The sequence below is a fragment of the Solanum stenotomum genome, chromosome 7 (genome assembly GCF_019186545.1).
Source record: "Solanum stenotomum isolate F172 chromosome 7, ASM1918654v1, whole genome shotgun sequence".
Taxonomy (NCBI): Eukaryota; Viridiplantae; Streptophyta; class Magnoliopsida; order Solanales; family Solanaceae; genus Solanum; species Solanum stenotomum.
In genome coordinates this window covers 18557357-18584201 of record NC_064288.1, presented here as the reverse complement: position 1 = coordinate 18584201, position 26845 = coordinate 18557357, and the positions used below count along the sequence as shown (strand labels likewise).

Genomic DNA, 26845 nt, shown 5'->3' with positions numbered 1-26845 from the left:
AAAATCAGTTTTGACCCTAATTAAATCACTCAAATGAATTAAATCAATTGGGTATGGAAAAGACAAAAACTACCTTTTAAAATCCAGTTCTGACTTTCCTTATCTAGACAAACTTGAAAATTAGCAAACTCAGTGGCGTTGGAAAGATAATTTAAATATATTTCCTACGACATCTTCTAGCCTTCTGAAATCATCCAGTGCTAGGCTATATTTTTTTTTTCAGTTGACACAAAACTCATACTTAGCTCAAACTGTCAAACTTTCCAAATTTAATATTTCCAAAAATGGTTTCTTTCTATTTCTAGCTCTTTCTAAATAGGGATGTTACAATATATACCACTTGGGAACGTTCGTCCTTGAATGACACTACTCTTACAGGCTAAGGGAGTAACATATACTATTAAGCTCAAACACCCAACAAGAAATCTAACGCATGCAATATATCAATTAAAGAGTACTAAAAGATATTTAGTACCTTGATCTGGAATTTCTCTGGGCTCAAAGAGCTATGAATATCTCTTATTTATGTCCTTCTTATTTTCCCAAGTAGCTTACTCAACAAACTGATTTCTCCAAAAAACTTTGACTTATGGTACTTCCTTGGTTCTTAACTTGCAAGCCTAGCGGTCTAAAATCTGAACAGGCATCTCCTTATAAGATAAGCTATCCTTGATACCAATATCTTCAGTAGGAATGATAAGTGAAGTATCTCCCATGAACTTCTTCAACATGGAAATATGAAATACCGGATGGACCGCTGCTAACTCTTGTGGTAGCTCCAACTCATAAGCAACATTGCCAATTATTTTTGATATTTTGTAAGGACTAATATATCGGGGACTAAGCACCCTGTTCTTACCAAATCTAATAACACCCTTCATGGGTTAAACTTTCAAGTATACTCAATCATCTACTTTAAACTCTAACTCAATTCTCCAGACATCGGTGTAAGATTTATGACGACTCTGTGTTGTTTTCAACTCTCTTGAATAATATTCACTTTCTCCATAGCTTGATGAACTAAGTGTTATCCTATCAACCCGGCTTCACCAACTTCCAACCATCCAATAGGAGATTTGCATCTTCTCAAATACAAAGCTTTATAAGGAGCCATCTAGATGCTAGAATGGTAACTGTTGTTAAAGGCAAACTTAATGGGAGGTAGATGATCATCTCAATTACCTTTGAAATAAATCACACATGCCCTCAACATATCTTCTTAAGTCTGAATAGTGCACTCCACTTGACCTTCTATTTGAGGATGAAAAGCATTACTCAAGTTCACCTTTGATCCAATCATTTATAAAAAGATTTCCACAACTATGAATTGAATTTTGCACCTCTATCTGATATAATCGAAACTAGGACTCCATGAAGTCTTACTACCAATTGAATGTATAACTTGGCAGAATTCTCTACTGAATGGGTAGTCTTTAGAGGCAAAAAGTAGGTTGATTTAGTCATTCTATCAACAATCACTAAAATGGAATCATGTTGCCTGCGGGACCGCGGCATGCAAATAATGAAATCCATATTAATCATCTCCCACTTCCATTCTGGGAGTTCTATATTCTGAGCCATACCACCGGGCCTTTGGTGCTCTACATTAACTTGTTGACAGTTCGGGTATTTAGCAGCGAACTCAGTAATACCTTTCTTCATACTATTCCACCAATATGCCTATCTCAAGTCACGATGTATCTTTGTGGAACTCGGATGAATATAATATCTTAAGCTATGATCTTTCTCCATGATTATGCCATGGAGTTCATTCACCCTTGGTACGTACAATCTACATTGATACCTCAATACACCATCTCTCCCATATTCAAAAGCCATTTTTTTTTCTTATGAACATTTGCTTTCAATTCAAGCATTATAAGATCTCGGTCTTGCTTTTATTTTACTTCTGACAGTAATGATGATTCATCCCCATTCATCACCACTACTACTTTTTCTGTGGAATCCATTAATCGAACTCCCAATTGTGCAAGTATGTGCAAATCTTTCTAACTCTCTCTTCTCTTCTTCAACATGGGTGGTACTACCCATAGACAACCTACTCAAAGCATAGGCAGCAATGTTAGCCTTACCTGGGTGATATAGAATATTCATGTCATAATCATTGAGTAACACTAAGCACCTCATCTATCTAAGATTAAGCTCTTTTTGACTAAACACATATTGAAGACTCTTGTGACCCGTGAACACATCCACATGAACACCATAAAGATAATGACGCCAACTTTTCAAAGAAAATACAACGAAAACCAACTCAAGATTATGGTTTGGATAATTCTTCTCATGAACTTTCAGCTGTCTGGAGACATAAGTTATAACTTTACCATTCTGCATTAATACACAACACAAACCAACTCTGGACACATCACAATGCACAATAAAACATTGCATACCATTTGGTATGGTCAATACTGGGCAGTAGTCAACCTAGTTTTCAATTCCTGAAAGATTTTTGCACAAGCTTCAGGCCATTGAAACTTAACTATTTTCTGAGTCAACTTACTAAAAAGTGATGAAATAGATGAGAAACCCTCGACGAACCTTCTATAATATCCAACCAACCCCAAAACTCCTAATATCAGTGGGAGATGTGGGTCTAGGCCAATTCTGCACTGCCTCTATCTTTTGAGTATCAACTCTAATCCCATCGCCGGAAATAATGTGGCCCAAGAATGCCATAGACTCAAGCCAGAACTCACACTTAGAGAACTTAGCATACAACTCTTTATCCTTTAAAGTTTGGAGAACTATTCTGAGATGGCTACGATGATCTTCCTCATTCCTCGAATAGATTAGTATGTCATCAATCAATACGATAACAAACATATCTAACTAAGGCTTGAATACTCTACTCATAAGGTCCATGAATGCTGTCTTTGGAATATCACATTCTCTTGCTCTCAACTAATGGTAGCCTAGTCTGAGGTCTATCTTAGAGAAACAAGTGGCACCCTGAAGTTGATCAAATAGATCATCAATTCTCTGATGCAGATACTTCTTCTTGATATATGCCTTGTTTAACTGACGGTAATCTATACACTTCCAAAGAGAACCTCTATTTTTCTCACAAATAAGACCAGAGCGCCCCAAGGTGAGACACTTCGTCGAATAAAGCCCATCTCAAGGAGATATTTCAACTCTGCTAGAGCCATTCTATATGAAGAACTTGATATAGAATGAGTAGCGGGAAGAATATATGTACAAAAGTATATTTCTTTCTTGGGATGGACTCCAGGAAGATCCTCTGGAAAGACCTCTGGACACTCGCTGACGAAAGGAACTGACTCAATATGAGGTGTCTCAACACTATAATCATTAACTAGGACTAAGTGATAGACACATCCCTTGGAAACAAACTTTCACGCCTTAAGATACCAAATAAAATGACCCTTCGACACTGTTTAACTACTACTGCACTCAAAGACTAGATCATTAGGAAAATGAAACTGAAAAACTCGACTTCTACAATCAATTGAGGCATAACAGGCATAAATCTAGTCCATACCTAGAATGACATCAAAATCTACCTTGTCTAACACAATAAAATTAGTCATGGTGCTCTTGTGATTAATGGAGATGACACAATCACGATAGACTCTCTCAGCTAGAATAGACTCACTAACATGGGTAGAAACACTAAAGGCCTCATGAAGTTTCTTAGGAAGAACATCAAAATTCATCGCATCATATGGATTTATGAAAAGTCCTAGATTTGGACTAATTTAGGGCTTTATTTATATAGATTTAGTGTCCTCAAATGCTCATTTAGTGCCAATAATGATGTAAACCCCTTGATTTCAAAGTATATAGATCGAGAAACAAAGCAAGGACACTAATTTGCATAAAGGAACAAAGCGAGCAAAAAACATGACGAAAAGAAAGCCTTGTGATCGCCAAGTCAACTTGGGGAGTCGTCGAATGGCTATTTGACTACCTAAAGTTCCAGTGTGCCAAGATCTAAAGGAAAGAACCAAGTTGGCGAGAGAAAAGAGCACTCAGCGGATCGCCTAGTGGTTCTGTGATGCACTGCTAGATTGCACAAAGTTACAGACCTTGAGAATACTAAATGTCAAGGCAGAAGGGCGATGTATGTGACCAAAGGGCGGCTCGCCAAGTTGTTCGGTGAGCCCGACTTATGTCGCCGACTGACTCTTCACAACATATTTTTGGCGACTATAAATACATTTTCGAACATTTAGTTTAGTATCAATTACTCTTTAGAACAAATTTTTATAAACTTTTGAACTGTGAGGCAAGTTTTCTCTAGTTTTCTTTAGCTTGGTGGAATTGAAGTTTTTCACTTTTAAGAAATTGGAAGTGGGTCTTTGAGATTTTTCGAATTGGAACATTGTAAATACATAATCAATCTTACCCAGTTGATGGAAATTAAATTTGGTAAAGAATTTTATCTTTTTATAATGTCTAGCTAAAGCCCAAATTCCTGGAGTGTGATTATTTGATTATGGCCTGATTTAGTTTATGGGTATTGCTAATTATTAGTCTAAATTGTATTTAGAAGTGAGTTCAATAATTAATTGTGGTTTAATTTAAGAATTGTAGTTGCAAATGTATATCTACCCTTCTGTTTTATGCCTGCTCGAGAGAGAGGTTTTAAAACTAAGCTTATTGATTGATGGTCTGTGGTTATTGGGTTGACATGGGGTCAGCTCGAGAGAGTTAATCCTATGCCAAATCCCACACATTCATCGAGAGAGAGTGAATGGACTAACGTGTGGGTTGTTCTTATTTTGTATGCTTGTTGATGATCGAGAGAAATCAACTCTATTCGGGCTAAATTGTTTGAGAGAAAGTTTCTCTCATCTATAGCTTAGCTTACTCACTAATATTTATCTATTTTCTAATAGTTGCAATTACCCATTTGTCTATATTATCCTATAATTGAATCACATCCCAAGAACTTGTCTCATTATTGTTATTTCGTATTGTTTGCCACTGTTTGTAGTTGATAATCAAAACAAAAACCCCCCCTTTATTGGAAATTTGTGTCACCTAATGATTTGAATTATGTTTTTGTTCGATCATTTTTATTCGTATGACTGATTTGATCATATTCGTAGTTCCCAATTGATTCTAAAACACGTACCACTCCCTTTAAGATTCGACCCCAACTCATTTAGTTGGGTTATATACTGATTAACGACCGTTGATGCTTATAATTGGATGAAGTGTCTTTAAAACGCTATTTAATCAAAATGACGTCGCTGTCGGGGAGTGGTGTTGTTTGAGACTCTTTTGGTGAAGTTGAATTTTGTTCTTTTTAGTCTTAGTTGAATCTACTTATTTTTAGTTTTGGTTTTTTTGTTGATTGTTTAGCAATGGTAGCCAAGTGGACCACCCTGCTTCACAAATGATGATTCTAAGGGATAACATCCTAAATTTCAAACATGTGGAGGGTAAGACAATTCATGAGTTGTGGCTGAGATTTAAGGCACTATTGCTATAGTGCCTAACTCATGGACTTCGAGATAAGATGCTACTAGACTGCTTCTACAAAGGTCTTGATCCTGACCAACTTTCTCCGGGTGGACTAATACGACAACCCTACACAATAGTTACCCAACTCCTTGATCACATGACTAAGACCAACAAGGAAACAAATATGGACTAGGATTTGGCTAAATTGTTGACTCAGCTGGATCTCTTGTCCAAAAAGATTATGGAATTTGGACACCTGTACAAAAAAAGAGATAAGTACATTCCTCCTTACGAGCGTAGAAAGCCCAAGGACTATGAGGGTGGACAAATAGATGAGATACTCTCACTCATTCTCCACAAAGTCGAATAACAAGACATAGCCTTGACAGAGATAAAAAGGAATGTCTCAAAGCTAAATCAGATGACTGCTTCTCATTCCGTATCTATTGAGCTGTTAGTGACCCAAATGGGCCATCTTTAGTCTCTTATCAACTCAAGGTGAAAAGATGGGTTACCTAGTGATACTATGGCCAACCCCAAAAATGAAGTTTGAGTGACGACTTGCGTCGTGCTGCGACATTAACTAAGGCGCTGCTAGGGAGGAAACCCAAGTTTTTATTTGCTTTCTTTTGGTTTTTGGAATAATTGAATGTGCAAGTTGAAGTGTAGAATGTGTTTGAAAAGCTCAGCTTGGCGAGCAAAATGACTAGTTGTCAACTCATTGAATTAGACTGCTGTTGGACTTAAGAAATTATGAAGTGGAATCTTTCAAACTCAATGGGCCCATGGACCAGTCGGCGAATCACCAAACAGGTTGGCGAGCCCACTTTATCTGTCGTTTGGACCCCCACATTAACTGGAGGTTCTGTAAAACATGACGAGGTTAGTAACTACTCGGCGTGTCGCCGAGTGGTTCGGCGAGGTCGACTAAGATTGTTGAAAGGGCGTGAACTGAACGGTTGCTTAAAATTCACTTATTAACTTCACAAAATCACACCCGCACTATATTTCCCATATTTTTGCATTTTCACTGCTTTCTAGTCCTTGATTCGGTGTACGGAGTTGGATACTTTACCGCCTAGCTTTAAAGATTCTTATATTCGAAACTAAAGGTTGGTTTTCTGAACCCCAAACCTCGTAATTAGAGGTTAAACTCATTTACAATCTTTTTGTTCTTATTGATGTGTGATAGGCCTCTTTGAAATCTTATTTTTTTGCTTGTGTGCCTGTTTTAATTTTAATAATCATGCCTTAATTGCCTAAGTTATTAATTTCCCAAATTTAGTGCTTTAAAATTGATCGAACTCTTATGGGTTGTGCTTTATGGGGGTTGAGTCTAGTCGGGTGAAGTCTGAGTAACCCAAATTGTGCCAAATACGTGCTTTGCCCAAGGATAGAGCATTTGACGTCATTCTTAAGTGATAAAGTCATCAAATGGCCAATTTTGGCCAAACCGGGGGAAGTCTGAGTACCTCGGTTGCATAGGGTCTAGTGGGTCTGAGTCTAATTGAAAATGTGTATGCTTTTATTTTGTTTTTCGGGGCTACGGGGTTGATTTTGGAAGTTGGGGTGAAAATAGGCACGTTGGGTAGTTTGGCGAGCTTGGTCAAGCTCGCTGAACCACTCGGCGGTTCGCCGAATCCCCCTTACTCGCCTTTAATTTGATGGAAATGCTGAGTTTTGTTCTGTAACTTTTGGTAAGAAACCTGAGCTCGCCGAGTGCACTCGGTCACTCGCCTAAAGTCTTCTTCGATCGTCGATTATGCGTCTCCAACCCCTAACATACATTGTAACTTTTGACAGACATGTTTTTTTCTTGTTGAATGATGACGACGATTCACTGAAAGGCCTTTTCCATCGACGACAGGCCATTTTTTGGGAAAAATTTGAGCCAATCCTTTCGGCGAGCGTGATCTAGCTCACAAAAGTGATTCGGTGACTCATCGATCGATTCGGCGAGTCTGGCTACAACATGTTTTTCTGCAACTTTTCTTGAACTGTTTCTTACATTCTACGATATTTTTGTTGATATGGCTAGAATCAACTTTGACATGCCGCCTTGAAAACGAATACGAGGGATAGTTATCAATGAGAGGGAAGCTAACCCTCCTAAAAAAGGAAAGACGGAACCTCCCAAGGGAGGAAAAAGCAAGGGCAAGGCGCCCAAAGCTGAGTGATTGGAGCACAACTCCGGCAGAGATGGGGATTTATTAACCTCTCAGGTCTCACTCTCCGAGACTGATGATGACCAGCCCCTACAGTCCCGTCAAGCAGAAATCTGTGTGAGGTCTCACCCAGATTCGTCTAAAGTTCCAGATGCCACCACTTCTGTTGTTCATACAATGCTAGCTCCAGCACCGAATGTAGTTCCAACCCCATCAGCTCAGGTTCCTTCTCCTCGTCTACTCAACCTGCTAAAGGACAAGGTATTGAGGACGATTCTCGAGGAGAAGTTGTTGTCCATAGAGGGCTTAGAGGGAAAGTACCCTCTATTATTGGACACATTGCGTTGGCACAAATTTGATTTCCTCACAAGGCCCCGAGGCCCATACATCCCCACCTGGGTCTGTGAGTTCTATTCGGCTTATGGTGGTCTAGTTATTCAGGGGAAGAAGAAGGCTAGTGCCTTCAGTCCGATGAAGTCCATTTTGATCCAAGGAAAAGAAGTGAGGTACAACAACGATCACATCAATGATTATTTTTAAGGAGCTACGAAGTTCGAGCACGAGTATGAGGGTCTGGCTTTAACTCAACCCCTGGATTACCTAAATGGCTGGCTTGCCCCCATTATTTCTGATACCACCCCGAGTTGGATTGAGGTGGGAGTCCAGATAGAGAAGAATGACTTGAATGTAGTTGATCGTTACTAGTTTTGATTCATCAGCAGTTCCATCATGCCTACACAGAATGAGTCCATCCTCTTCCATGCAAAGGTAGCTTGTCTAGGATCGATCATAGCAAAGAAGCGCCTCAACTTGGAACCTACTATTGAGAAGGAGATGACCATGAGGGCCAAGCATCGCCAGACGTCCCTTCCCTTCTTGGACTTGATTACAGAACTGTGCCGACGTGTTGGAGTCTTTCGTGATGAAATGAGGGACATCGGGGGTTACTCCTACTTCTTCCACTAACAACCGGCACATAGAGGTCGATTACACTTGGGAGGAGAATAGCTCCGGTTGATGTATCTCCGGAGATTGATGTTGAGACGATACTTGCAGAGTAATTTTTGCCTACTTCGGCCTTCAAGCCTTCAAGTACAAATTCTTCCACTTTCTCCCAGGCTTCTGGTGCTTCTGCTACTTCCCAGCCCACCAGGATTACTTACGCTATGATCCTGAAGATCGGGCACTTGGCCCATTTTGCTGATGTACGGGCTACACGGTTTGAGGCTGAGGGGACTTGGATGATTGAGAGAGCGATTCTAGCTGCTTTGAAACCCCTCTGGACTTCTATTGATGATCTCACGGTGAGAGTCACAACTTTTGAGAGTTGATAGGGGGTTACTTCAAAGGTGACGGCTTTGGAAGCCGGTGTTGTAGATTTTACACAGGATGTGGACTACTTGAAGTCCACAGACTTCACTTCCCTCTTGGAGGCAACGGATGATATGGACACCCGGACTACTTCCAAGATTCCACTAGCCATCACCAGAGATGCACCAATGGATGATGAGTTAGAGGTAGAGACCGACAAGGAGCAAATAGAGGTGCCAGAAGAGACTATTTATGGAGTCCTGCCTGACCTAGAGGAGATGATTATACAGTTGGTGATTCAGACATCGCTGATAGAGACATCTATTGCAGGCCCTAGTAGAGCCAGTAGTTCTTAGTGCTGATGTTGCACCGGGCAGTGATGCCTCGACAGATGGAGCGACTATGTAGAAAGTTCCTTTCTTTACCTCCCTCTCTGTCATTTTTATTGACTTTTTCGTATTATGTTGCATTTGAAGACAACTGCTATTTATTTGTGATGGGGTGTGGTATTTCCTTACCTATTTCTTGTGATTAGTATTTTGTATATATATATTGGGTTTTTGTGCTATAAATTGTGTTTTTGATATTGTTTTGTGGATGTTTGAGCTTATGACTCCTTGTTTTGAAATCAAATGGTTTTTGATCCGTTTAAAAAAAATGCCACCTCATGTTGTGTTTGAATGTGGTTGTTCATGTGCAAATTTGAGTGTCGATCATGATCAATATCGATGACTTTAATAGTGCTCTTAATTGAACAAAATGGATGTGCGGCTACGATGAGGCCAACTGAAGTAGCATAGACAATATGTGAACTTTTTGCATCTATTTGTGACTAGCCAGTTATCGAATGGAGTCTCTTTTGATGAACATTGAACACTAGTGAAAGTGCGGAGTCTTGTTTGATATTGGTGCCTATGCCTTGTGTGATGAGCTTACTGTGAAACTTGTGTGGTGACACCTAGAATTTTCCCCGTTGGTCCGGTTGACTAAATGATGCAAGCTTTTCAAATAATCTTAGGCAACAATTTTGAAGATTGAAACAATTTGACAATATACATCTTTTGTGGCCAACCTTGTGAGTGTGTGAACTTTGCTTGAACACCCTTTGAGCCTTATCTTTTTCTTGGAAGAAACTAGATGCAATTGTAATTCCTCCTTATCCATCACCCATAATCCTCATGAAGTGTAGTTTGTTTGAATAGCCAACTTAGGCCAAAAGCTTAAATTGGGGGTGTGATGAAAAGGGAAGGTAAATCAAGAAGTGCAAGTAAGTCTCCCTTGATTCATGGTTCTGAAAAAGATGGAACCCCTCCATACAAAAAAAAAACAAACGAAGAATGAAAGAATAAAAAAGTTGTGAAATAAAGTTATAAAACTTGCAAAAAAAATGGAGTGTTCGGTATTCCATGTGAAGTGAATAATGGGGTGAATTTTGAGCATGAGTGAAATTGTTAAGGAAAAGGAAAGAAAGTGATGTTCATACCACATTTCATGAGGATAGCAACCACTGAGCCTAAATGACCATATCTTACACTCAGCCCCGTTACAAGCCTTGAAAATACCTTTTTGATCTTGAGTGAGCTGAAACGAATATTGGCTGGAAAATAAGGGCAAACCTATGGTTGAAATCATGCATGTGTTCATCTTTGTGAGTGTGAGAGTTGTATGTGATTCTGGAACTATACATTGTTGAACAACTGTATGAATATGGAATCATCTTCGTGTGAGGGCATTTGAGTACCTTTGTTGACCTTGAACTTGCATTTGAAGCAAGTATTGTGAACTTCATAATCTTTCATAATAGTGAGTCAAACCTTGAATCTTGGAGTGCACAATTGATCCTGGCATGAGTAAGTTGAGTCTTTTGTAGCACTATTTGAGACATTCTTTTTGAACTGCTGAACTTGAATTTTACTTGGGGACAGGCAACAGTTTAAGTTGGGGATGTTGATGAGTCCAAGATTTGGACTAATTTAGGGCTTTATTTATGTAGATTTAGTTTCCTTAAATGCACATTTTGTGCCAATAACTGATTTTCAACCCTTGATTTCCAGGTATATGGATCGAGAACAAAGCAAGGACACTAATTTGCAAAAAGGAACAAAGCGATCTGAAAGAATGAAGGAAAGAAAGCATGGTGATATCCATGTTAACTTGTGAGTCCAGTGTGCCAAGCCTTGAAGGAAAGAACCAAGTTGGCGAGAGAAAGTAACAGTCGGCGGAATGTCGTGTGGTTCCACGATACAGTGTTAGATCGCCCAAAGTTACAGACCTTAAGGATGTTGAATGCCAAGGCAGAAGGGTGATAGAAGTGACCAAAGGGCGGCCCACCGAGTGGTTCGGTGAGCCCGACTTATATCATAGAGTGACTCATCGCAGTACATTTTTGGCGACTATAAATACATTTTTGAACATTTAGTTTAGTATCAATTACTCTTTAGAACATATTTTTATTAAGTTTTGAACTGTGAGACAAGTTTTCTCTAGTTTTCTTTAGCTTTGAAGATTTTAAGTTTTTCACTTTTGAGAAATTGGAAATGGGTCTTTCAGATTGTTCGAATAGGAACATTGTAAAGAAGAAATCAATCTTACCTAGTTGATGGAAACTCAATTTGGTAATGATTTTTATATTTTTATAATGTCTAGCTAAAATCTCCATTCTTGGGGTGTGATTATGGCCTGATTTAGTTTATAGGTATTCCTAGTTGTTAGTCTAAATTCTATTTAGAAGTGAGTTCAATCATTACTTGTGGTTTAATTTAAGAATTGTAGGTGCAAATGACATTCTACCCGATATTTTTTGCTTGTTTGAGAGAGTGGTTTCAAAACTAAGTTTATTGATAGATGGTTTATGGGAATTGGGTTGACATGGGTTCAGCTCGGGACAGTGAATCCTTAGCCCAATCCCACACATTCAGGTCGAGAGAGTGAATGGACTAAGGTGTGTGTTGTTCTTATTTTGCATGCTTGTTGATGTTTCAGAGAAATCAACTTGATTCGGGGTAAATTGTTTAAGAGAAAATTTATCTCCTCTATAGCCAAGATCACTAATATGTAGCTATTTTCAAATAGTTGCAATTACCCATTTGTCTATTTTAGCCTATAATCGAATCACATCCCAAGAACCCATCTCAATATTGTTATTTCGTATTGTTTGCCATTGTTTGTAGTTGATAGTCAAAACCAAAACCCCCCTTTATTTGACATTCGTCTCACCCCCTGATTTGAATTATGTTTTTATTCGATCATTTTTATTCCTATGACTTATTTGATCATATTCGTATTTCCCAAATGACTCTCAAACATGCACCGCTCCCTGTGGGATTCGACCCCAACTCATTTAGTTCGGTTATATACTTATTAATGACCGTTGATGCTTAGAATTGGATGAAGTTTCATTGAAACGTTATTTAATCAAGTTACTAAAGATAGACTCGCTCCTGGATAGAGTAAAGCATAAACATCAAAAGTAATGAATTTGATTACACGAGTAACAACATTTGGAGAATTCTCTTTCTCTTGGTGACTAGTGATAGCATATTGGCAGTTTGCTCCTCCGACAGTCCTCGAAGTAGCTCCTCTAGGTGCAGCCTTGTCTGGAGGAGTAATTGAAGAAGATTGGGCTCTATTGCCACTATTTCCATTTCCCTGCCTGTTCTTAGGACACTCTTCCATAAAGTGACCCTCTTCGCCACACTTGAAACAACCAGTGGAGCCATCGCGACAAGCACTCGGGTGGTTACTACCACACTTAGAACATATAGGAGTCCAATTACCTCCTTGTGCTACACTACCCTGAGACTGATAAGGTCTAGCTCTGAAGTTCTTCGAATTCTGACTATTGTACTTACCTTTGTTCCTTGGTGCAAGTGCACTAGAAGATGATGGAGTCGGTCCCTTTTGCTTATGTTGGAAGGATGACCAGTTCACATTACTCCTTCGCTTCCCAGACTTATTCCATCTCTCACCTTCCTTGTTTCTAAATTCTTCTCTATTCCTCAGCTTCTTGTATCGTAAGACTTAGATAATAAGAAACAATCTCAAAATGATAACTCATGCAATAACATGGAATGTCTTAAAGCAAACATTTGACTAGTCAAAATGGAAACTCAATGTCTTAACATAAATAACTGAAAATGGAAAGACTAGTGAACTATAACTATCTGTCTATGAAGCCTCCAAAAAAATGAGGTATGTCGGGACAAGACCCCCGATCATCCTAACAACTAAAATATTGAAAACAATGTAAAAGGGATCCTCCGGAAATCAAGGAGGCTCACTAACTGACTCTGAGTGCCCAACTACATCAATGGGGCACTGGATGCTGATCCTGATTACCTGTATTAGCATCATAAAACAAGGCATGCAATATGGAATCAGTAAATTGAATGTACGAACATGTGAGGGGAAAGCTAAAGAGGACATAAGCTTGGAATGAATTCTGAAAGAAATTGTTACCTTAACTCTACTCAAATCATGGATACTCAACTCAATTGAAGAAATAAACAACATAAAAGATGTAGTTTATATAAAGCATTTAAACAGTAGTTAATTACTTAATGTATTTGAAAAAATACAATAAGAACTCAATTTATATAATAAAGTAATATAATTTTGTGGGAGTTTCTCTAACCGACAACCATCATTGTGAGCTAAGTGATTATACAGCCTCTCGCCCATGCTGCAAGAACTGTCCTATAACTTTCTGGAACTACTAGTCTATAATAAATAGCATTAAGGAATCATCCAAAAAGTATAACCTTTCTACCCACGATGTCTACATGGTTTATGGAGACTTTAGTTATTATGAACTCGTCCCCATATCGGTGCTCAATACTACTCCAAAAATATACATAGACCATACGTTTTAAATACAAAACTTTTTATGTGGTTTGATATAACTACCGAAAAACTAGCTCAAATGCTTCTCATGGAAATTGGTGTTTGCTTTATTGTTTAAATATGAAAAAATTTACTCTTTGGGAATACTTAGCTCCCATATACTCTTTTTGAAGAAATAAACTTCATTTGTTACTCTTACTCAACACAAACTCAAGTCTTAATAAAAGTTTAAAAACATTTGCGAAAGACTTTCTTGAAATAACTCTAAGAACTCTCTAGACTTTCCTCGTAAATTTCCTTGAATTTGAATTTATGGATTCAAGTTTGTTATTTAGGTTTACAGATGATTTTTATATGTTTAGAACTTATTAGAGTAGTTAGAATCGATATGAAGTGTTAGTACACTTTAGAAGGACTCAAACGGGCTAAACGATGAAAAATGGGCTTGGGGGGACGACCGTGGCGCATTGCTGGCGCGCTGCGCCAGTCCCAAATTTCTGACAGCCATTTATGGCGTAGTGCTGGGGTGCCACCCTAGCCTTCCTGGCGCTACGGGCGCGTGTCGTGCATGCATCCCCCTAGGCAAATCTGACAAATTTTTCCTCCATTTTCTGATCTTCATTCAACTAATTTGATCTTTTTTCTCAAATTCTCTTTAGATTCAGATACCCAAATCATATACACAAGGATCTAACTCAAACAACTCATGAAACTAACACTATAATCTCAAGAAACTCCTCAATCCCCAACCCACATTCAAGAACGAAAGAAATTCAAGAACAATCAACTTCCAATATTTTAAGGAAGAATTCATGCTGAAATAAACATGCTTGGCACGTGGGTGAACAAATCCAACATTATGAAAGTCTCACATACCTTGTAGGATAGAATCCTTGGCGAAATCCACAATCAATTACTCAAGAAATCGACGAACCTTGACTTTTCTCTTCTCCTCTCCTCTTGAGTTCTTCTCTCTAAAATACTAGCATGAATTTTCAATTGTGTAAACTGAACCAATTCAGTTTTGACGCTAATTAATTCACTAAAATGAATTAAATCTATTGGGTATGGAAAAGACCAAAATACCCTTTTAAAATCTGATTTTGACTTTTCTTATCTAGACAGCTCGACTTCCATTAGACATATCTCCCTCATACGAACTCAAAAATAAGCAAACTCGGTGGCGTAGGAAAGATAATTTGAAAATCTTCCCTATGGTATCTTGTAGACCTCCTTAATCATTCTGTTCTAGGAGTTATTGTCCTTTGAAGTTTACCCAAAAGTCATACTTAGCTCTACTTGTCAAACCTTCCATATTTAATCTTTCAAAAATGGTTTCTTTTTATTTCCAACTCTATTTTAAGAGGGATGTTACATTCCCCTCTTCCAATCTAGGATAGGCTCATTTGGAAACTGAAACTTGACTATAGGGGTTCTACAATTAATTGAAGCATAAGAAAAGTGTAGTCAATCCATACCAAGGATAACATCAGAATCTAGCATATCAAGATCTACCAAATCAACAAGAGTAACTCTATGGGACAAGGAGACAAGACATTTTCTATAGACCCTCTTAGCCACAATAGAATCACCAAGAGTAGTAGAGACATAAAAAGTTTCTAACAACACATCTGAAAAAACATCAAACCTCATAGCCACATCTTGCGTCACAAAAGAAAAGGTAGCACGGCAATCAAGTAAAGCATAAACATCAAGTTGGAAAACATTCAACATACCGGTAACCACATCATGAGAACGCTCTTTTTCACCACGAGTCTGAAGAGCATATAATCGGTTTTACTTTGTAGAATTAGGAAACAAACCACTAGGAGGAGCTTGCTTGCCCTCTATTCCCTTAGTTGTAAGAATTGGATAATCCCTCAACTTATGACCATTTTTACCTCAACCGAAGAAACCATTTGTGCCATCGAAAAACTTACCCTCGTGCTTCTTTCCACAACTAGCACAAGTAGACATAGGCAATGGAGATCCACTATTGTTCCCTCTTTGAGGCTTAGGGTTAGACACCCTATCTTTGTTGAACATAGGAGGAGCATTGGAGGAACCGTGACCGGAAAAAATTTGTCAGAACATAGAACGACCATGTCCATCAGACCTTGCATGAGAGAAATTGGCATCACTGGTCTTAGATCTTTTTGCCTCCCTAGAGCTTTCCTTAATTTTGTCCTCTTCAATCCATTGAGCATGAACCATAAGACGAGAAATGTCTCTGTCACCAACAAGCATGGCGGTTCAAAACTCTTGAACCACCATTTCGGACACACCCGACACGAACTTACTCATATTTGCTTTAGGATCGCAACTATTGAGGAAGCATATTGGGATAATTGTGTGAACTTCAAAGCATATTCCCTCACACTCATGTTTATTTGACGAAGGTTGATGAATTCTAGCACCTTTGCCTCCCTCATCTCAAGGGGAAAGAACCTATCAAGGAATGCCACCTTAAATTTCTCCCAATCAAGAGGACCCATATTTTCGGTCTTATTTTATTCCATTGGTTGAAACAAATTTGAGCACTACCTTCTAGTTGATAAGCAGCAAACTCCACCTTTTCCAGCGGCGTAACTCCCATAATCATCAATACCTTATAAACCTCACTAATAAACTCTTGGGGATCTTCCTCAACCGTAGAATTATGAAACTCTGGAGGATTAATCCTAGTGAAGTCCTTCACTCTAGATGTCGTCATACCAACATTTAGGTTTACGGGAACCGCAACCTCCCTATTGACTTGGCCCATCATGGCTTGAGCCAATACTTGAAAAACAGCCCTAAATTCCGCATTTGTCAGTTGCTTGACCAAAGGGTTGACCGGAGCTTGAGGAGCTTGAGGGAGAGCTTTTTGTTCGCCAATCTCCCTCCTATTCCTTCTAGCATAATCCCCTCGAGTAGCCATAACATGCAGAGCATCGAGTAAGGATTAGGAGAGAGACCCTATAGAGTTAAACTCTATCGCACGACTTTAGAGTAATGAAAGCAGTGGAGTTCCCTGATCATCTTTTAGCCTCTCATTCATAAGTTTGACATATTTCAAACTCATTAACAAGAATCTACTTGATGTGGCTTATGAGACATCCTACGACCATTATAAACCTTGTCTCTAATTACCAAGTTGGTCACGACCCAGGGATACACTATAGATGTCACATGACATATAGGAACCCGGGAGACCCATACAAGCCACTTAGCAATCACCACATAAGAAATAGAACATAAGAGATAAAGATAACATTTAAAGTCCGATAGTTTTATAAAAGTAAAGTGGAAGTCTAAACATTTTATCTCAATAGCCATCTAATGCAATAGAACTAAATTGGGCCTAGCACATACATCATGTCCAAGACTAAAAGTAAAATAGAAACTGAAAACTATGTAAATCCTTCTTCGAAGGATGAGGACACACCAAAGCTCAGTAAACCAACAAAGCCAACCTCCATCCACGAAATAGATAAACCTGAATATCAGACCCTGCATTTGGGGAAAATGTAGGCAAGAGTATCTTTAGTACAAAACAATGTACCAAGTATGATAGATATGCATAAAATATTTAAAACATGATAAAAAGGGACATTTTCATGAGTAAGCAATGATCAAGCTAAAACATGCATCTTGATAATTAGAAACCATATGTCATAAAACCATGATCAATGTAAGTGAACATCATCCTAAAATATACTTATGATACTGTAATACCCCAGAAACTAGTAGACCAAACTAGAGCCACAAACTAGGGTTCTAAGGTTTGATGGATGAGAGTAGAGTCGTAGATGGGACTTTACGTGCTTAGAATGAGGAGTTTAATGGTTGAAATTTAAGGTATGAATTAGACCTAGTAGCCTAGATGACCTTGGAGAGTTTGGTTGAGTATAGGAAGGGCAAGTACCAAGGCAAAAGGGCAAGGCTGCCCAACCTTGGCAAGTTACTGCCTAAGGGTTCACGACCACCTTCACGACCAGTGGTGTGGACCATGGTCCGTGAAGGGGTCCATGGAGATATATTAGACAATTCAGAGGCAAGGCCTTGAGGCCTAGACACTGCCCCAAGTGCATGAGGCACTTCACGAGCCGTTGTCTTGACCACGACCCGTCAAAGTGCCAGAGAAGGTGCCTTAGTGTTTTAGGATGATTGAGGGCCTTTGCAAGTTGGGGGAGCGACATACTAGAAGACCACGGGCACCACCACGGGCCGTGGTCCCCTTTCACATTCCGTACAAGTGGGCGTGACCACTCGACTGGGCAGCCAAGTTAAGGGACATTTGGGTAAATTCCTATGCGACTAGGTTTAAGTGGGGGTCGTTTTGTATGCCTTTTATTCACCTAGTTAGACTACTTTAAGTAATTAGACCCCAAGATTAAGTTACTTTACATTATACACAATTCAAAACCCCAAATTACTCCTCTCTCAAATATTTCTCTCTCTAAGAAGAACCTTCATTGAAGAAGAAGCTATGGTTGAAGCTAAGGTCAAGAACAAAGGCTCCATTGCTAAAGCATTGTGCTAGGGCCTTGATTAAGGTATTTTTATATCTTCATCTATGGTTTCTTCCACCAATAGATTCCCCTAGAATTTTCCCTATTTTCTGAAGAAGAACCCTAATCAAGCTAGGGTTGCTTCCAATGTATGGGCTTTAGGTGGGTATGATTCCAAATGGTTGGATACTACTCATATATGATTAATTTAGTGTTGACTCATGATATTATGTAGGTTTATATGAATTCCTTCAATTACCCTAATTTCCAAAGTATGTGGGTTTCTGTCTTTTGATGAGGAATTGATGATTCTTGTTAGATGCACTTGGGTTGTTCATTTGTATAGAGTTTATCCAAGAATGTGATTATGAGATCATGAATTGAACTAGACTTATGCATATATGTTGGAAAATTAATTGAAATGATTAGAATTGGGACTTTATGATGAAATATGCTTAGAATTGTCTATGACTAAGGCTTAGGGCTAATGTGTCTTGTGATCTAGACTAGTATGATGATTGTGGAGTAAGGCTTGAATGTAGGGCTTGAATTCATAATGTTGTTGACTAGGGATTTAAGACTAAGTCTAATATAAGGAGATATCTTGCATGTAGGTAGAATGTGAAAGGTTAATCACCTAAAATGAGTCACGCTTGTTAGAATAGAATAGCTTGAGGTTGATTCTTATGATTCGTCCACGGATAGTTGAATTATATAGCTTGGGATGGTAGATATCATGGTAGCTTGGGATTTAGGAATTCAGATCTCCTAAGGTTAGCTTGAACTAGCATTGGTATGGTGCTTTTCATGGTAGCTTGCATTAGTATAGGAATGGTAGTCTAGGATTGAGGATTTATACTCTCCTATGGATAGCTTGAAGTAGCATGGTTAGAATACCTTCATAGTAGCTTGACTTGTTTAGGCCAAGACCATTTCATGGTAGCTTAGTATTGAGACACCATACTGTCGTAAGGATAGCTTAGGGTTGAGGATTCACACACCCCTAAGGATAGCTTGCATCTTATTGAAATTATTACATGGTGGCTAGGTTGGTATACTTGTATCCATCCTTTGATAATATGGATTGTATGATATGATGTTTTTCATGTTAGTTAGGTCTACCATGGTAGTATGGTACTCTTTAATAGACTAGAACGAAAGATAGTTAGTATTGAGTAAGCTAGCCTAAAGAAGTACTTAGAGTAAGTGGTAGTATGGGATTCCATTCATACATGGCACAAGTATGACTTAAAGATACTTATGAAGTGTCCTCTTATGTGATCTATGTCTAGCTTGGATAGTTGCTATAGTTGACTTCCATGATATGATTGATTTTAGTTGATAGTTTCTTGTCAATATGAAGTAGGTCTATAGTGACACCTAAATATTGTAACTATGAATAGGGTGACTTCAATATATGCTTAGTGTGTGGGGTATTGTGGGATTCCCCACATACATTGCAAAAGTGTGCCTTGAGGTTACTTAGGGGTATAGTGCTCTTATGACATCCAAGCCTAGGTCTGGACTATGAAGGTGGGCTATGACCAAGAATGACCAAAGAGAGGTACTTAGCTTGGATAGTATTATTGGATGCTATCTTGACCTTGCACAAGTATGGTTGAAGGTGGCTTGTGAAGTAGTTCACTTGAATATGAAAGACTAATTGTTGAAGTATGAACTTATGTATGTCTTATGTTTATTGGTTATGATATGATGCTTATGTTGGAGTTTATGTTATGATTATATTATTGTCTCTTATGCTTATATCTTATGTTTACTAACCATTTGACATGCTTTATGATGTTGTATTAGCTTTCATATTTGGTACATTTTGTACTATCGCATATTGCCTACATTCTAATCAAATGTAGGGTGTTTGGAGATTGAGTTGCTCGGAGGCTAGGTTCCTAAGTGCAAGAAGACTTGAAGATTGTTGAGTCCTCATAGCTTTGAGGACAAACCCATATTTGTTCCTTTATGTCATTTCCTATGTTTTAGACTTTGTATGGGTTGCGTCCCAATGACTTTTATTCATGTTATTCCTAGATGGTTTGAGACAAAGATGTTAGAAAGACTTATGCTTTAGTGAAATGCTTTCCGAGTTATTGTTTAGAGAATGTTTTAAATTTTCCTGTATTCTATATTATCTTAAGAATGTGCTAAGGGCTTGTATGAGACCCCTTCGGGGTCAAGTACACCATGTTACATCTAAGGGGTACCCTTGGGTCATGACGTATCAGAGCATAAGGTTTTGGGATAAAAATTCTAGGATTGTTTCAAACCACGTCTAGTAGGGTCTTATTCATCGGTGTAAGTTGCGACACATCTATGAATAGGAGGCTATGGGATGCTTAGAAAAAGTCTCACTTTTTCATTCTCTTAGTCGTACTATAGAGTTTGGCTTTAGTAGGCCCTCTTTCTAATACGTGCCTTTGGTTTTTTAGGGTATGGCTAATACTAGGGCGAATGCTAGGAGCAAAGGAGAAGAAAATGGGGACCAAGAGATTCCTCTGAAATTTCCAAATAAAGTTCCTCCTCAAGTTCCTAATGGCCCTCAAATTGGGAATGTCACTCTAGCGGAGTTTAGGGTTTCTATGAATTTGTTGGCTCAAGCCTTGATGGCACAAACTAATAGAGAGGTGGTACCTCCGGCAAACCCTATAGGAGGAATGGGTGCTTTTAGGGTTAGAGAGTTCTTGAGAATGAACCCTCCGGAGTTCAATGGCTCCAAAGTGGAAGAAGATCCAAATGGGTTCATAGAGGAGGTTTATAAAGAGCTTGCAATCATGGGGGTGCCTTCTATTGACAAAGCGGAACTAGCCGCCTATCAATTGAAGGACATTGCCCAAATTTGGTATTAACAATGGAAAGATAGTAGGCCTATTGGAGCGGGTCCAATAGAGTGGGAAACTTTTAAGTTGGCATTGTTAGATAGGTTTTTCTCCAAGGAATTGAGGGAAGCCAAGTTGGGAGAATTCATCAACCTTAAGCAAGGTAGTATGAGTGTTAAGGAATACTCTTTGAAATTCACCCTTTTGTCTAAATATGCTTCAAGCTTGGTAGCTAGTCCAAGGGATTTGACGAATAGTTTCATGATGGGGGTGTCCGAGTTGGTAGAAGAAGAGTATCGTGCAGCAATGCTCCATGACAACATGGGTATTTCAAGGTTGATGGTGTTTGCCCAACAAATACGAGAGTCAAAACTCAAGAAGGAGATGGCTAGGGAGAACAAGAGGTCTAGAGTGGATAATGATGGGTTCGATGGACATGGTCCTTCTAGGAATCGAAAAAAGTTTTCTGGAAAACGCTATTATAATGCTCGTAAGTGTAATGATGAGAGGGTATCTACCCCTAGGCCACAAGAGAAAGGTAGTGAGTCCCTATGGCCCACTTGTTCTAGGTGTGGTAAGAGGCATGAGGGTAAATGTTTGGCCGGTAGAGATGGTTATTATGGATGTGGTGAGAGCGGCCAAATGAAGAAAGATTGCCCAAAGGCAAAGGCTACTATAAGAGAGGGTAAGCAAGTTGCCCCTAGTGGTGGGGATGATGAGCCTCCAAAGACGAATAGGTTTTATGCTCTCCAATCCAAGGATGATCAAGAGTTATCTCCTCATGTCCTTTCCGGTATGCGCTTCTCTCATGCTTTAGAAATTTCCACATTTCTTGTCTTTTATTACTTGTTATGTTGGACTTGATGTTGTCCTTGCCTTGATTGATGTTTAGAAAAGCATATGTGGGCTTAATCCCAACGGGGAGATAGTGTGCCTATTTCATCAGGTCTTTACATGATTATATGTTGCCATTATTTCTTTGTTTGTATGTTTATGATGGTCTGTAGGGCTTGTTGGATTTCATCTAATTACATTTTGTTGCCTCATGTTGTAGCATCTTTGAGTCAATGTGCATGTTAGGCTCCAGGAATTCACGTTGAGCATGTTGTAGCTAGGAGATGTTAGTTCCTCCTTGGAAATGGATATATGTCTCTTTCATGCATGTTGAGTGGCATTAGGTATGTTTAGCTTGGAATTTTAGTTTCATTGGTTGGTTTTGTGCATGTAGATGTAGTGCATGAATGGTGGGCTGCTAGTGTAGAGTTGTTTCCTTTAAGAAGTGTTCATAAAGGTCATTCGAGGATGAATGTTCCCAAGGGGGAGATATTGTAACAACCCGGAAACTAGTAGACCAAACTAGAGCCACAAGCTAGGGTTCTAAGGTATCATGGATGAGAGTACAGTCGGTGATGAGACATTATGTGCTTAGAATGAGGAGTTTAATGGTTGAACTTTAAGATACGAATTAGACCTAGTAGCTTAGATGACCTTATAGAGTTTGGTTGAGCATGGGAAGGGCAAGTACCAACGCAAAAGGGCAAGCCTAAGCGAAAGGGCCAAGGCTGCCCAACCTTGGCAAGCTACTGCCTAAGGGTTCACAACCAGTTGTGTGGACCACAGTCCATGAAGGAGTCTGTGGAGATGCCTTATATCCTTGAGAGGCAAGCCCTTGAGGCCTAGACACTTCCCCAAGTTCACGAGGCACTTAACGATCCATTGGCTTTACCACGGCCCGTCAAAGTGCCCGTGAAGGTGCCTTAGTGTTTTAGGGTGATTGAGGGCCTTCAAAAGTTGGGGGAGCTACTGCCTAGAGGACCATGGGCACTACCATGGGCCGTGGTCCCCTTTCATGGTCTGTACAAGGGGGCGTGACCACTGGACGGGGCAGCCAAGTTGAGGGACATTTGGGTAAATTCCTATGCGACTAGGTTTAAGTGGGGGTCGTTTTGTATGTATTTTATTCACCTATTTAAACTATTTTAATTAATTATCCCCTAAGATTAAGTCACTTTACATTAGACACAATTCAAAGACCCAAATCACTCCTATCTCAAATGTTTCTCTCTAAGAAGAACCTTCATTGAAGAAGAAGCTAGGGTTTAAGCTAAGGTCAAGAATAGAGGCTGCTAAAGTCTTGTGCTAGGGAATTTATTAAGGTATGTTTAGATCTTCATATATGGGTTCTTACACCCATAGAGTCCCCTATAATTTCCCGTAATTTATGAAGAAGAACCTCAATCAAGCTAGGGTTGCTTCCAATGTTTGGGTTTTAGGTGCGTATGATTCCAAATGGTTGGATACTACTCATATATGATTAATTTAGTTTTTATTCATGATATTATGAAGGTTTTATATGAATTCCTTGAATTAACCTAATTTCTAAAGTATGTGGGTTTGTGTATTTTGATGACGAATTGATGATTCTTATTAGATTCTCTTGGGTTGTTAATGTGTATAGACTTTATCCAAGAATCTGAATATGAGATTGTAACGACCCGAGAGCACCCCCTAGTTGTTACCGGCGTATTCGACCTCGAAGAGGTCTTATACAAGCCCTTAGCATTCGTCATAGCACGTATCATAGAATAAAATCACGGAGAATTTAAAACTTTTACTTTGGAAGTTCAACTTCAATTCATATATGAAAAACAGAATCTAACTTCGTCACAATGTACCATCTAGACATAGAAGTATCGATAATGGGACTTAGCCCTTACATCAATAAGAAGTCTTGAAATAGGGAAGTACAAAAATGTCTTTGAACATAAGCAAAGAACTAAACATAGAAGCTAGATCTTAGGGTCTTGTCCTCGGACTTGAGAACTCACCAACTTGGGGAAGCAACTCTAAGTGTCTTGAGAAGTAAGCTTGAATCCTCAATGGCCCGAACCTAAAAGTTTGGGGAAAAGGGAAAAATATGGGTTAGTACAACACACGTACTAAGTATGGCTACTATTCTTAAAAACCATTGAAAACATGCATAAAAGGACATTTAGTCAAAACATGCTTTTTACCAAGTAAATCCAATATGCACACAAAGTAAGCATCATAATCCAAACCAACATAATATCATCCCAACATGTAGACAACCCAAGCAATATTAGTGCAATGCAAAGAATAGAACCCCATAACCCTATTCAAAGCCAAGTATCATATTAAGCAACCTACTTCATGAATACCTTCATAAGATCATATTTCATCATAACTTACCATATCCATAATGATCATACATAACATAGTTTCAACATAAATAAGTCATAATCATCACAATCATAAAAGAACACTACTACAACCATCTCATAGGATCCCACAAGTGCAATGTGCAAGAGAAGTCTCATACCCTCCCTTACACTATGTAGAAACCCTTAAGAAAGCCCTAGTAAGAGTTCACACCTTTCATACCTTCATTTACTTTTACATTAGGATAAATATTGCATAACCGACATAGACCATGAGAGCTACATGGAATCTAGTGTTCTACTCCCACACCGAAAAGAGAGGGTTAACACTTGCCTAAGGTGTAACCATCCGTACATAGTTATCCAAGTGATCCACTAAGCTAGAGTCCTATGTGGGCACATAGTTAAGGGTCAAAGAGATTGCTTCTAGAAACCCTAACTTACTAAACGTGGGGGTTTCCATCTCATGAGACAACACATACCGTGGGTAATCCGGACTTGCTAAACGTGCAAAAGCACATGTGGGGAGCCGGACTTACTAAACGTGAGACCCCCATGTCATTTACATGCCCTTTCGATGCTAAGCATCTAATTCCCTTTTGTAATCATCTTTAGTCATCACATAAGTTCACATTAGCCTTTACTAGACTCTTATGTAGACATCTTACCATAATAGCTCATATGTGTTCATAAGTGAGTAACAATCCTTTTAACTTTAGAAACACTTCGAAAGTGAATAACCCTTTCACTTTACATTACACTATTATCAGGAGGACTACCTTTCTCTCATACAGCAATCATACCATAACATACATACATACTTCATAGCTAATTCAAGTGTAGAAGGTTAAGGATGAGGAAACTAGGTCATCCACACCACAACAACACATTAGGTATAGCATCATTACAATCTAAGTAATTCACCTTTCATACTTGAGTTCCAAGAAGAACCAACCTTCATACCTTCTTGCCCTTCATGGGACATTCATACTTCAATTACCCAACAATTCAGAACCAATACATAATATAAGGTAATTCATGAAGTAATAACATAATCAACATCAATATAAGCAATTGACATATTCCCTTCATAGCCTTCAAGGCTTCATTCAAAGACTCAACCCTAATTTCATAGAAATTATACATAACCTAGGGTAGAATCATCATACAAACATGAATTTCATAACATCACCTTCAATACATAGCCTTCAATCAATATTCAACACAAATTAGGGTTAGAATTTGGAAAAGAAAGAGAAACATGGGTCTCATGGGGAATCCTTCAAGAAACCACCAATACAACATAAATTCATCCATAATGGTTCATACAACATCAATCAAAGTCAGTTTATAACATCAATTTCACTTTATAAAGAAGACCCACGTTTTTGGATTGTAACCTACAAATTTGGAGATTTTGAAATTCATCTTGAAGGGGCCTCTTGGGGAAAGGAATCCCAAGAGTGATAAGCAACCATAACTTAGTTAATTCCTAGAGAACTAATGGATAAAAATAGAAACCTTGCTGCCCTAGATGAACCTTGGTCTTCTACTTCAATGGGGTTCTTAGATGAGAGAATTTTGAGAAAGAATGAGTTTGACTTGTGAGTTTAGTTGTGTGAGTTAAAGTCTTAGGGTTAGGGTGTTATAGTTAGATTTAGAATGGTAATTAGTTCACTAACCACCCCTCTTATCCGTTAATTAAATAACTAACTAAAACTAAGACCCCTAAACTAAAAACTAAAACTTAAAAACTGTCAGGACTTACGACCCTCCACCTACGGACCGTAGGTGGAGTTACTGACCGTACTAGTCATCCGTTGTCTGGTACGGAGGCTCCCTTTTGGGGGCCAAGTCTCCCACGACTATGTATGGGCTAACGACCATGACTTGCGGTCCGTAGACCAGTCTACTAGCCGTGAGTCTTGGTCTTGTCATTTGCTGCAGTTTTACAGCTTTTGGGTCCAAGTTTGGGTCCTCCTCAAGGACCCCTAGGGTGGTCCTTGGGGGTTCGTACCCGGACGTTTGGACCCTAAACATATATTTACCTAGTTTAGACCTTTTTATGAGATGATACCATCGTACGACACTCCCAAACCTGCCCAAAACATAAGGACACACTAGAACACATTCGTCTCTAGTTTTCGGACGTCGTGGTCGTTTCTTGACGTTTAGACTTTTACTCTTCCAAACCAAGTCAATTGCATTACCTTAGGTTTAGAGACATCATTTTAACTATTTTTAAGTCATTATTCATAAGGTGAGGCTCTAACAGAAGTCCCATATTATAGAACATAACCAACATATACGACATTAACCACATTATAGATATACTAAACATTTTCACCACATAACTCATTTTATCATCCAAAAACCCTTATCTAAAGTTACCCTAAGACAAACTTGAGTGAGACATGAAGTGGCCGCCCATACAACCTCTTCATACACACCTAAGTGTTCCTCAAGGCTACTATAGAAAAGAACCATCATGCTTCAAGATAGCATACTAAGTAACTCACTTCATTAACAGAAGCTATTCATTCAACAAATCATTTAGACAATAAGTC

General features: G+C 38.8%; 1 protein-coding gene across 1 annotated transcript; it reads right to left on the bottom strand.

The window, feature by feature from the left end:
* Nucleotides 1–12347: 12347 nt before the first annotated feature.
* LOC125869702 (uncharacterized) lies at nt 12348–16695 on the bottom strand. The gene is made up of 3 exons (XM_049550156.1): nt 16320–16695; nt 12785–12952; nt 12348–12718 (listed from the first exon to the last, which is right to left on the bottom strand). Exons 1-3 carry the CDS (start codon nt 16693–16695, stop codon nt 12348–12350), a joined length of 915 nt encoding a protein of 304 aa, XP_049406113.1.
* Nucleotides 16696–26845: the final 10150 nt, after the last annotated feature.